The sequence below is a fragment of the Ziziphus jujuba genome, chromosome 1, assembly GCF_031755915.1.
Source record: "Ziziphus jujuba cultivar Dongzao chromosome 1, ASM3175591v1".
NCBI lineage: Eukaryota > Viridiplantae > Streptophyta > Magnoliopsida > Rosales > Rhamnaceae > Ziziphus > Ziziphus jujuba.
In genome coordinates, this window is record NC_083379.1 from 17,255,777 (window position 1) to 17,269,315 (window position 13,539).

A 13,539-nucleotide genomic window follows, 5' to 3' on the forward strand; every position below is an offset into this window, starting at 1 on the left:
CATTAAGAAATTCCCGATTATTATTTTATGGTGATTTAATTATGAATTATATTGTTGTTTAATTTATTATGCATGAGCAAAGTGAATTTTGGTGGTATTTGTACGTGGTTTTAAATTTGATTTTCCGAGCATAATTGGGTTAAATATTTTACGAAAACATTTGGTTATATTTTATAAATTATTCCCGTGGTATTTTTATGGTTGCATTTCGTATTTCGAGGAAAATTGTGGTTTGTTGTTATCGCTGTTTCGTACCGGGTGATTGGATAAAATATGTGGGATGGTGTTTTGTGAAATTTTGGTATACTTCCCACGGTAGTTTTTGGAAAAAACGGTACGGTTGGTTGTTTATGTTTATTTTTAGACGCACTCATACAGTATTGGTGTTCTGGTGTATGGTTTATGGACACGTGGTTTAGCACGCGGTTATTATATGGTTTAGCGTGCGGTTATTACTTCACCCGTGAGTTGCCATTGGACCGTGGGCAGGCAAGGTTATTGTTGCGCACAGCCGCCCCCCTCCTTGGCCGGGTGATGGTTTTTAGCAGTCGGTACTGTCGGGACGCCGAAGTGACCACTGCAGGTTTCTCTCTTTAACCTCCCGCCAGTCGGTGCTCGGGACGCTGGGTATCGGAGGGCATCACCGGTATATGGTGTGGTGCGTCAGGTGTAATTGTCGGTGTAATTGCAAATAATGGTTTAAACCCCAAAGGTGTTCAAAATTTATTTATTATAATTTATTATATTTTTATTATATATTTGGGGTATGTATTTATTTAATTTTTGTTGTTAAATTATTTAATCCCTTGGTTTTTGGGAGGTATGCACATTGGGTTTTGCGAAAAGGTTTTAAAAAGGGAACATTTCAAACGGAGCGATTGGTGAGAGTTTTGAGGGAAATCATTATTTTCCAAAGGTTATTATTATTTATTATTAATTGTTGGTATTTGTTCCACTCCTTAATTGTTATTATTTTATTATTATTATCAAAAGGTGTTCAGTAGTTCGGGTTACTCACGGAGATGATTAGCATCTCACACTCTTAAATTCCGTTCCCTTAGGTGCAAGTGGTGGTAGACGTTCTTCCGGAGCGAACCAAGTTTTCCGCTGCTGTTGTGTTTCGAGAAGTTTCTTTGTACTCTTTCATTTCAGTGTATTATTTCTTTCCAGCCTTGTTGTATTTCTATTGTTTAGCACTTCTTAAAGCTCTGTATACTATTGGAATACTTCTGTTTTATTTATGCACTGGACTGTTGTTGCTTTGAGAAGTGCTGGAATTTGTGGAATCAGTTTGTAGTTTGTGGGAGGAATAAGGGGATGTTTTTAGAAGTGTGTTTTCAGTACAGGTAATTTGTGGTAAGTAAATCCCTTAGGGGAGGCTCTGTCGGATTTTCCTTTGGAGGATCCGGTAGGGTTTCCCTGGGATCAGGGCTGTCTAGGGTTCCGGGGAAGGAATTCTGGACGGGTCCTGACATAAAATATGAGATTATGTGATCTTATGAATTAACTAGACAATAGAAAGAACTACTTCTTTGCAAAACACACTAGAAATATAAGTAGATAGTAAAAGAGAATGAGCAATTTCAACAATGTGCTTATGTTTTCTTAGCAAACCATTTTGTGGTGGCACATCAATACAAAAAGTTTGGTGAATGGTTCCATCTAATCTAAGTAATTCACAAAGGTATTAGAAGTATACTCCCCATTTAAATCAGACTTAAAGTATTTGATAACTGCAGAATATAGGATTTTGATAAGAGTTCAAAAAGAACTATAAAACACTCAAAAAATTAGAATGATGTTTCATAAGATAAATCCAACAATAATTGAGGCAATGAGAGAAGGTCTCCACACATCAAAATGAATTAAATCAAATGGTGCTAAAGAAGACGAAATACTTTTATTGAAAAGGCAAAGACGAAAATTTTGCCCATTTACAACTAATACAATCAGAAAAATCATGAGTATGAAAATTTCCCAAGGCTCTAGTAGAAGCTACATATCTTAAATGAGAGGCCGAAACATGACCAAGATGAAACACCATAAATAAAAGCTAGAAGAAAAATAGTCCAAATTAAAAGATAACAAGTCAACACTAGAGGCACAATGACTGGTTCTTAAACTTGTCCAAAATATATAGTTCTCTCCCTTACCTATGCTTACTGCAATCAACTTCTAGAATTGTGGATCTTGCACATGATAAGAAGTAGAAGAAACAAGCTCAATAATATATATCAAGCTTATTTTCAATACACCTGCTCACGTGTAAGTCCATTAACAAGTAGGAAAAAATTTGGATTTACAATCTAAATAACAATTCAAGGCAAGTACAAATTCAAATGGTGATATCAGGGATCAAACAAAAGTATAAGAAAAGGAGCCCAATAATGTATATCATTCTTATTTTCAATAGACCCTTTCATTTGTAACTTTTTTAATAGGGAGTAAATAAATTTGGACCTACAATCCAAACAAAGATTCTATAGAAATACAAATTCAAATGATGTATCAAGTATCTAATACAAGACCTTTTAGTAATCAAATTGTAATACAATATTCAAAATAATACCATGCTAGTATATTCAAAATAGAATAACAAACAAAACAAGTGGCAAAGAGAAAAGAAGGCTAGTTTTTCTTATTGTAAGATTTTAATATAAATAACAATATAGAAAGAGTTAATAAAGGCAAACAAATAAGTAAAAGACTAAACTAGCCTTAAAAAAATAAAAAGTATACTAAATATTGTAAATTTAAGAGCATCTCCAAACGAGTTTTTGAAATAAAGAATATTTTCTTTGTAATAAAAGGATTTTTTTATTATAAAGAGTAGAATTTTAAAAATTCTTCCAACAATGCTCTTTATATGATTTTGTTTTTTTTTTTTTTATCTTTTCTATACATGTTTATTATTATGTTTGCTTTCCCTCATTCTTTACTTAATTTCATCTCAATTATTAGTAATTAAAACTGGTGTCAATAGATAGAAAGAATAAAAATTACCATTTAAAACATGAAAGTAGCTTAGGAGTTTATTCCAACGTTAAATCAAATTATATTATATTCAATATAAAAAACGAATTTGACTCTCTATATATAAAAAGCCAAATTTACTTTTTATTTTAAGAAATTAAAATAAAAATGGTTTGAAGCATGCTTGTAAAAGCTTGACTTTTTAAAATAAAGACATAGAATAAGAAATTCAACCGTCTATAGCTATTGTCAATAAATAATGTGGAACAAAAACCAACTTGATATTAAAATAGTAATCAAAGGCCAAGGCCATTTCCTAGTATAGCCTTCATTTTTATTTCATTTTATTTACATATATATATATATATATATTTGCTCTCTAAAGTGAAAAGTCGCTACTACTTTTCCCACCGTCTCAGAAATTGAGGAAACTGTGTGATATGATTTTGGCCTTGCAAATTATCAAAAGAATAAATTGAACAGTAGACCAATAGTGCATCTAGCTTCTAATTTGTTGCCAAAAGTACAGAACAAGGAGAAGAATTTCATCGCTGAATCAGAAACACAAAATATTTTAGCTTCTGTAATTCCTAATAACAAGCAATGTTATTTTCACAAAATGCTTCAAAAATCATTTTCTTGCTTCTGCTTTATTATTCATTTTCCAGACTGCTTAATATTGTTGGTGCTGATCCTCCCTATCCCCTCTGTTCCAATCATAGTCGTTATGCAGACAACAGTTCATTTCATCACAGTCTTAACAATCTATTCTATTCATTATCCTCGAATTCGTCTGTTTCCAAATTCTATAACACCTATGCCGGCAATAACTTGGATAGAGTCTATGGCCTGTATATGTGCTTCGGCAACACCACAATTGAAGTCTGCAACAGTTGCATAAGCACCGCATCACAGGACATTTTGAAGCATTGTCCCAACAGAAAAGAGGCAATAATATGGGAGGAACATTGCCAATTGCGTTACTCCAATACAAACTTCTTCAGCACTTTGGATATCATAGGAAACCAAGCACAGAGAAATTCGATGAATATTTTGGAGCCGGAGCGAAGGCGATTTAAAGATGCTTTGAACATAACCTTATCTCGCGCTGTGAAAGATGCAGTTTATGATCCTTCACCAGATATGTATGCTGCTAAAAAGGTACGCTATTTAAAGAGTGAGACGCTTTATGCTCAAGTGCAGTGCACTGGAGACTTACTCGCGAATGATTGTAATACATGCCTTCAAATTGCCATTAACAATGCTTCAAGTTGCTGTAATTCTTCCCTTGGTGCAAGAATTTATAGTAAGAGTTGCTATTTAAGGTACGAGGTCTACGACTTCGATGGAGGCGCATTTGAAGAAATTCAGATGACAGCGAAGAGTAAGTTTTTGTAATTAGTACTGGTACTACCATAAAAAATTCCTCTGATGGCATGTTTCTAAGTTGAGATATCAGTATTAATTTTATACACCGCAGAGAAAGTTTATAGTATTGAATTGGAGTTTTGCGTTCTTGTGTAGATAGCAAATGGAAGATATGGGTCACTATGATCTTTGTTGTATCAGCTTTTCTAGCAGTAACACTATTGGGATCTTTCGTCTACTGTCTAAAAATGAAAATTGTATCTCATAGAGGTAATTTCTGTACTTATCTGATAGTATGACTAATAATTTTCATTCCATTTATTATCTTTTCTTGAGAAGATGATCTTATACAGGGAAAACAAAAATCCGATGGGAGGACATAATAAGTCAAGAAGTACCATTGCACAACATTGCTGACCCAAATGGCTCAGAATTCCTATACCAGAATTTTAAAGCAGGGGATGAACAAAAGGCTATGGAATTTCCATATATAGATCTGGCCTCTATTCATGCCGCTACTGATAACTTCTCTGAGTCAAATATGCTTGGGCAAGGTGGTTTTGGCCCTGTTTACAAGGTACTGTGATAACTATGACAAAGAAAATTGCCAAACGCTTGTGTAAAATTATTTGCAATATAAACCAGTTCTCTCTGTTTTAGGGGAAACTAAGTGATGGAACGGAAATTGCAGTAAAGAGGCTTTCAAGCTGTTCCCACCAAGGTTCAGAGGAATTCACAAATGAAGTTCTGCTAATAATGAAACTTCAACACAAAAATCTCGTGAGGCTTTTGGGTTTCTGTGTAGATGGAGAGGAAAAGCTGCTTGTTTATGAATACATGCCCAATGGCAGTCTTGATGTCTCCCTGTTTGGTTTGTTTCCTTTGATTATTCCCTTTTCTTTTGTTCAAATGAATCATTTTCTCAGCAACTGAATACGGTGGATTAATTTTATAAGCACAAACTTGCATTTGTAAATTTGTTAATAGATTCAACAAAATGTGCACAACTCAATTGGAGCAGGCGACTTAGTATTATAAATGGAATTGCAAAGGGTATGCTTTATCTTCACGAGGATTCCCGGCTAAAAATCATCCATAGGGACCTAAAAGCAAGCAACATATTATTGGATTCTAACATGGATCCAAAGATCTCAGATTTCGGAATGGCAAGGATCGTTGAAGGGAGTGAAGGTGAAGCTAGCACCTGTAGACTTGTTGGAACTTAGTAAGTACGCCATTTTCCATTCAAACATTTTCCTCGCATTTAGCTACAAGAAACCTGCAATTCAATCTTTTTTTTGTCGTTTTTTTTCCTTTTAAATTTCGTATCAGCGGTTACATGGCTCCGGAGTATGCTATGGAGGGACTTTACTCAGTTAAATCAGATGTTTTTAGCTTTGGAGTCTTATTGCTGGAGATTATTACTGGAAAAAGGAATGCCGGTTTCCACGATCAATCTAAACTTTCTCATAGTCTCCTATCATATGTAAGTTCATTGAAAATTAACTAAACACATAATATGTACCAAGCTTAATTTTGGGAATGATTCCATAGGAAGTGCTTTCCAAAATGTGCTTTCCAGGGGTTTTTGGGCAGACACTGTAAGAAGACGTTTTTATCTTTTTAAAAGCAATTTTCGCCATTTTAAAATCAAAACCAAAGTAGTGCACTTTTTGCTTACTCAAAGATGATGCAGGCATGGCAGCTGTGGAATGAAGGAAAAGCAGTGGAGTTGATGGATCCATCAGTGGCAGAGTCATGTTGTCCAGATGAATTCATAAAATGTGTATACTTGGGTCTGATGTGTGTTCAAGAAGATGCATGTGAGAGGCCAACTATGTCAGCTATTATGTTAATGCTAGAAGGTGGGACAGAAAGTAGTACTCTTCGCCAACCTGATCGGCCTGCCTTCTCTTGGGGGATTTCTAATGAATATGATCAAATTAATATTGATAGTCTCTCTTTCGATAGGTTAACAGGTTCAAGTGATATCAAAGCCAATGAATGAAACTCCAAAAAAAAAAAAAAAAAAAAAAAACCTTTCACAGTGTTGGCCTCTTAGTATTCCTTTTTGAAAATGTAATTCTAATTTTCAGATTCTCTGTTGAATATCAATTTATAATTCCAATTTGCAAAAATGCTTTTAAATTCATAGAAATTTCCCTTTTTTTTCTTTTCATTCAAAAATTTAAAGATATACTTTTTTTATTGAAAAACTTGATTGGAATTAGTTTAATTTCATCAAGAATAAGCTTCTGTCTAATCCAGTGTTCCACATTCTCCCTAATAAAAAATTATAATAAACTTTTTTACTTATCATCTAAAGATTTTAGAATTAATTATAAAATATATTTTTCAAGGTTTTATCCCTAATTTTTAACAGTAGCAATGGCAAAAAAAAAAATTATTATTGTTTATGTATTTTATGAATAATAATTATTCTGTGTTATGAATGATAATTATTTAAAAAAATAAATCTGATAATATCCCTATAAAGAAAGATTCCTAAGTCCCACTTATTAAACATACCAATTCACATTTCTATAGAACTAAATAATAAACATACGAAATTCATTTGTTCAATGCATTCCAATCCAAACTTTGTTGGATTGTATCCATCTAGCGTTCAATATTCTATTCGATTAGTTAGAGTATTGGTTTTATATGTTAAGGCTTTTATGATAAATTTTGCTTTTGCTTTTTTGGTGCTTCTGTTTTTTCAGAAAAGTATTTTTAAGAATTTTTTTTTTTTTTTATCGACTTTGGTTAAAAGTTCTTTTAAAAACTTGAAACATTTTCAAAGAGCTATTCTACTACTCCCATAGACAACTTTGTAAACTTTAAAAGCCACGAAACAATTTTTTTATAAGTCATGCTAAACATGGTCTTAAAATAGTCTAACAAAATGAATTATAAAATTTTATTTTAGCTCATCGTGCTTTGGACTTTACACAAATGAATCTTATATATTTTGGAGAATTTATAGTCCTTTTACAATTATTTTTTTTTTATTTTTTATTTTTGTTTCATTTTTATCTTTGTCAATCAAACTTAGTATACTTACATATCTGACTACAAATGACAATTTTAATATTTTCTCATACTTACATATTATATATATAGAGAGCTATATTTAAATCAAGTCTTAAATATCAATATTAATATCATGATTTTACTTTTTTAGGCTTTGGATAGTATTAAAAGCTAAAATTTAAAATTATATTTTTCAACCATCATGTCTCAATAAAATTCACTTACCTTAAATAGAGACTTGATACTAAAAACATGAATTGGGATCCTCTGCTTGCTTTTTATATCCTTGATTGTGCTTGTTTTTTAATCTCAATCACTAATCTTCAATCTAATGGACAATACATAACTATTTTATAACAAAAAGAAGCACAAAAAGATAATATAATTCATATTAGACATGTGCAAATATCCATTTTTAGTGTAAAGAAAATAACAATTGATAAGCATTGAAGAATAACAAGCAGAGGATCCAGGTCCTAAAAACATTAAATCTTTTTTATATGAGCCTAACTTATATATAACAAATATATAGAGTCAATTTTACATTAATTCAACTTGATAGTTTAGCATCAGTTTTTCTTTTATTAACTACTGTATGTATAATAAAAATTAGGATTCAAAATTCAACTAGTGGCCAAATATGGTTTAGTGACGGACTAAAATTTTATTTGGGTAAAATAAATCCTATATTAACCTAAGGAATTATAAATGTAGATTTAAGACTTGGCTTATAAAACAGTCCAGTGATTCCAAAAAAAAAAAAAAGTACAAATGAAAAAAAAAAAACAAAATATAAGTTAACAAATAGTTTTTCTTTTTTCTTTTTCCATAATTAACTATTAGTTTGACCACTAGAAAGGAATAAATTAAAGAAAAATAAAATGTAAAAAGGCTATAGTGAAATATTTCGCTATGGGAATGTTTTTTTATAAGAAAACAGAAAATATAAAGGGCTATAATAAAATATGCATTTACTTTACGAAATATTATAGCAAATTTTTGAGTGTCTTCGTAGTTCCTACGTTCCCACTGTATATGCGATGGAATTAGACCAAAGAGGGCAACGTATATGCTATCAGTTGTCATACGTCAATGATTAGTAACTATTAGTGGGTATTTATTAAACTAATTAAAGACAATTATATGCGGGCATGTGCTCCAATATATTCCATCAAAAAAAAAAAAAAAGAAAAAGAAATAAAAAAGTGTCCCAGTTTATAAAATTCTAAAAGAATTAACTATAGAATATTTAGGAGTATAAATTGCATATATTGAAGGACCACCCACTTTTTTGTGTTTTTTGACAAGACCACCTCATCTTGAACATGTATCATGCTGCCGTGCAGACCAAAGTTTCAGAGCATAGTTGAACATTATGATAAATTATTAAAGAATTCTCTTATTTTAAAACAATTATGAAACAAAGCAAATTAACAATTGGAGTAATATTTCTGGCACATGTGAATCATGCATAGAAGAAACGATTATTTTAATTTTCACACGCAAGTTGTTCTAATTAATGGATGCAGAACGAAATACCAAGAGTGTACTTTGAAATAATTAATAGGTAAAACTTTTTGTAAAAGTGGTCGGCGTATGTTTGAAATAATTAATAGGTAAAGCTTTTTGTAAAAGTGGTCTGCATATGTTTCTGGTTTTCAGTTTTCATTTTTCTAATCTTTTTATTTAATTGTATTGTAATTGATATATATTTTTTTAATTGATAGTTGAGTTTCTCATCAAATAACAAATTTAAAAGAAAAAAAAAAAAACTAGAACTTTAAAATTTAAAATCATTTTAAACCATTTATAAAATTAGATTGATTTTTGCAACTGCCTTTGTTTTTATATACTATTGCAAATTACTATCATAACATTCTTATGGATAGTTTACTAAATTAAAATAAATAGTATAAATAAAAAATTAGAAATAGAAAACCATAAAATTTGCATTTTATTTATTTATTTATTATAATTAACTGCATCTAATTTGCTTGTTACAACTGTTTAGTGTTATTGGTAATTAGAGTTCCTCAAACTTATCATCAACTACAAATTAAAAAAGAAAAGAAAGAAAGAAAATTAAGAATAAATTTGAAATGGTCTTCAAATTGATTTAGATGCTTTTTTTCTTATTCTTCAAATTTATAGGTATTTGAAATATCTAAAAGATTTTAACTAACAATAGTCAATACTAACAAACATATAAAGTAGATAGATTATATAATTATATATATATATATATATATACACACACACACAACGGCTTTGTCCAACGGCCCCCTACTAGTTTATCGTTCTATGGACAATCATATTGACTATTTGTGCAGACATTAAAAAGAAAAAAATGTAACTAAATTGGTATTGGCTTTCGTATATCTGAAAGAATATTTAAGGTATAAAAAATCTTACTCGTGGTCAACAATATCCATCACAAAATCACAAATCTGTTTACAAATTTTTAACGAGACTTTTACCTTTTTAGTGAGTTATTGCTTCACTTTTTTCCTCAATGCGATAGCACTATTTTGCGAGCTAATGTTTGAATTAACAACCAATGGATACATGTCACTGCCCCAAAACACTTTAATCTAGCTTTCCTGAATTAATCCCAAAAAAAAAAAAAAAAAAAAGGCATTTCCCTGTGAGGAAAATGAACAAGGATGCAACATTTTCAGCTACTCTGTCCTTAACTCTAGTACTCTCTGTGCTCACCCCTGTTTCTCCATATCGTCTTCTTACCTGTTGTAACACTGACAATCTCACAGCCACAAGCCAATTTTACCATAACCTCCAAATCCTTCTTGAGTCTCTACCTTCTAATACTTCACTCGCTAATGGTTACTTTCACGACCATATTGGAGATGGTAATGACCGTGTCTACGGCCAAGCACTCTGCAGAGGAGATGTCAATCGCAAAGACTGTATGAAATGCCTCGAGAATGCAACCCAACAAGTGATGAACATGTGCAAACGCTATGAAGATTCAATCACCTGGTTTGATCTCTGCCAGATTCGTTACTCTTCCCGGAACTTCACTTCAATGATGGAATATGCCGGAAAGTATCCACCGCAGAATAGTCTGAGGAAAAGTGTAAAGAATCCCAATAAATTTGGAGAGAAATGGATCTACTTGATGGATACCCTCTCAGTTGAGGCTGCATTTAAAAACTCCAAGGCTATGTTTGCAGCTGGTGAAATTAGAGTCTCTGAGAAGGAAACCATATATGGACTTGTACAGTGTACTAGAGACATACCTCCAAATCAGTGTAAAACTTGTTTGGACTCTGCCTTGGGAGATCTAAAGACATGTTGCTCTAAGCGTGAAGGTGGCACTGTAATCAGTGCCAACTGTAATGTGAGGTTCGAGCTTTCTCTCTTCCATAACGCCTCAAATCCACAGCTAACGTGGTCAGTTTCCAAAGGTAAGGACATTAGAACCAGTTGAATTAGGGTTTCTTCCAAAAGCTTAAACAAATGAGAGGTGTGTTTTCATTTTTTTATATTTTTTTTCTAACATCCCCTCGCATGTAGGCCGGTTCGTCCGCCTCTTTTGGTTTTTTTTTTTTTGTTATCCTTACACAAAGTAAAGTTATTAAGTTTTAAACCCGAATTTTTTAGATATCCGATTCTAATGTCAAGTTAAATTATCATTTTTTTTAAATGCTTTTACTTCTTTTATTTTTCTATTGAATTTTGGTATCTCTGTCTTCATGAACAATTTGAATAAAAAATACATGACGATGAATTTATTTTTGAAAGCTTTATGTTAGAAATTTACAACAGCTACAATATAATTTGATTGAAAAGCAGAAAGGAAGTGGAAGAAATGGATCATTGTGGTTGCTTGCGTACTATCAGCATTGGCGATTCTAATTGGGCTCGGTGTTGTCTATGTTCGGAGGAAAAAGAGATCAAGAAAAGGTTAAATTGATTGAATTTAGTAAACATGTATGCATATATATTTATATATTTGGTTTTCCATACGACTGACACTAATTCTATCTTCGGCTGTAGATGAAGTAAGAAGCCAGAGTGCATTATTACATCATGCTGCCAGTCCCACTAGAAATGTTAAAACTAATAGCTTTGCATTGGTGAGTTATGAGGAACTAACAGTCATGAACTTAGCTACTATAAGGGCTGCTACTGATAACTTTTCTGATTCAAACAAGCTTGGACAAGGTGGTTTTGGCTCTGTTTATAAGGTGCTACTATTGTTTTCCCCTGATTCATTGTGCCTCAGGGGAAATATGTTATTGATTGAAAGCAAAATTCTTTCAGGGTACTCTTCCGGATGGGAAGGAAATTGCCGTTAAGAGGCTGTCGATGAAGTCGTGGCAGGGTTTCGAGGAATTCAAGAACGAACTTGTACTGATTGCAAAGCTTCAACACCGTAACCTGGTGAGGCTCTTGGGATGTAGTATGGAAGAAGAAGAGAAGCTGCTTATTTACGAGTTCATGCCCAACAAAAGCCTTGATAATTTTATTTTTGGTCTGCTTTTTCTTTTATTTTGTTCTTGCACTTCTTTTAAGTTTTTCTTTTTAAGTATTACAAAAAGCCATTTTAGAAACATGTACAATGCTGTTTAACTATGGTTTAGTAATGTGTATCAGATTCAGAAAAACGGTCCAAACTTGATTGGAAGACATGCTATAATATTATCAGTGGGATTGCTAGAGGGCTTCTTTATCTTCATGAAGACTCAAGGCTTAGAATAATCCACAGGGATTTAAAGCCAAGCAATGTGTTATTGGACAGTGAGATGGTCGCAAAAATATCAGATTTCGGAATGGCAAGAATCTTCTGTGATGACCAAAATACTGTCAACACCCAAAGAGTCGTAGGAACATAGTAAGCTGCCCCTTTCATATGAAATTCTAAATTTCTTTCTCTTTATCTGATATTCCTTGGGCTTAAAAATTATCTGATTCTTATAACAAAAAATAACAGCGGATACATGGCTCCAGAATATGCTATGGAAGGATTATTCTCCACGAAATCAGATGTTTTCAGCTTTGGTGTGATTTTGCTTGAGCTCATTAGCGGAAAAAGAAACAATGGCTCTTACCTTAAAGAACATTCTCTGACACTCATTAGATATGTATGTTATTTGTTCAGTACTATAGCTATTTTTTTTTTTTTTTTCTGATTGGAGTGTGAGAAAATAATGTTCCTTAGTTTTTCTGATAAAATCACAGGCATGGAAACTGTGGAAAGAAGGAAAAGAGTTGGAATTTTTAGACCCCTTGATGCTGGAGTCATACCCAATTGACGAAGTTCTAAGATGCATGAAGATTGGGCTTTTGTGTGTGCAGCAGGATCCAATAGATAGACCCAACATGTCGTCCGTCGTAGTTCTTTTAGCCAGTGGAGCAATAAGTCTTCCTCAACCGAGACAACCTGCTTTTGCAAGGGCCCAAGTAGCACAAATGGATCACTCTTCAATAACAACCCAATCTGTAAATGCCAGTCTTACAAATTCTAGTATATCTACCAGTGTTTCACAATGATTAAGATTATTTCTAAACTTTGCTTTGCTGCTGACTGTTGTGGCTGGTCTAATTGTAAGAGAAACGAAGTATAATTGTAATATACAGTTAAACTAGTTTGAATAAAAACTAGAAAATGCAGGTTATATTTAGAGAAAAATAAATAATTTTAGTTATATATATATTTATTGTCTAGCTCCATAACCTACCTCCCTAAGCATTTCACTCTCTAATTGTAAACAACTTGATAGAAAAATATGTTCAATTAAACTTCCAACAAGCGACTGTACTGGAAAATATGGAATAAATTTTCTATAGGTTCTTTGATTGCTTTAAATTAAGGACTTTACAAGAAAAAAATTTCATGATCAACAATCATGATAGAAATTATTGATGATGCTGTTTATATATCCAAATTAGAGAGGGTTTGTTTTATCATTATGTTTATATTTTTATATTTATTAATTTGAAGTTTTAGTTAACTATTTCAGATATTTATATTTTAAAAAAAAAATATTAATATGTATGTTTTAAAATCTTTTTGTTTGTGATGTATTATAGTTTTTTCATATTATATTTTAGAACTCAAAAAGCCTATGACTAATGCATTAAGGCTTACGCCCCACCTTCGGACAAATAACACACCCTGTCTTGCGTTTTCCTCTTTTAAAA

General features: G+C 32.0%; 2 protein-coding genes across 3 annotated transcripts; both read left to right on the forward strand.

Moving 5' to 3' along the window:
* The first annotated feature begins 3,375 nt into the window (after nt 1–3,375).
* On the forward strand, nt 3,376–6,487 carry LOC107420620 (cysteine-rich receptor-like protein kinase 10). Its single transcript, XM_048472359.2, has 7 exons — nt 3,376–4,357; nt 4,498–4,611; nt 4,695–4,918; nt 5,002–5,212; nt 5,329–5,566; nt 5,674–5,827; nt 6,038–6,487. The coding sequence occupies exons 1-7, from the start codon at nt 3,577–3,579 to the stop codon at nt 6,347–6,349; spliced, it is 2,034 nt and encodes a 677-aa protein (XP_048328316.2). The 5' UTR covers nt 3,376–3,576; the 3' UTR covers nt 6,350–6,487.
* Nucleotides 6,488–9,974: 3,487 nt separating this feature from the next.
* On the forward strand, nt 9,975–13,004 carry LOC107420573 (cysteine-rich receptor-like protein kinase 15). Of its 2 annotated transcripts, none has more exons than XM_016029576.4 (7): nt 9,975–10,799; nt 11,188–11,298; nt 11,392–11,471; nt 11,659–11,869; nt 11,992–12,229; nt 12,329–12,479; nt 12,577–13,004. In XM_016029576.4, the coding sequence occupies exons 1-7, from the start codon at nt 10,028–10,030 to the stop codon at nt 12,886–12,888; spliced, it is 1,875 nt and encodes a 624-aa protein (XP_015885062.3). In that variant the 5' UTR covers nt 9,975–10,027; the 3' UTR covers nt 12,889–13,004. The 2 variants fall into 2 exon arrangements, with proteins under 2 accessions (XP_015885062.3, XP_015885054.3); XM_016029568.4 differs by having other exon boundaries at nt 9,977–10,799; nt 11,392–11,582.
* The last annotated feature ends 535 nt before the right edge of the window (nt 13,005–13,539 follow it).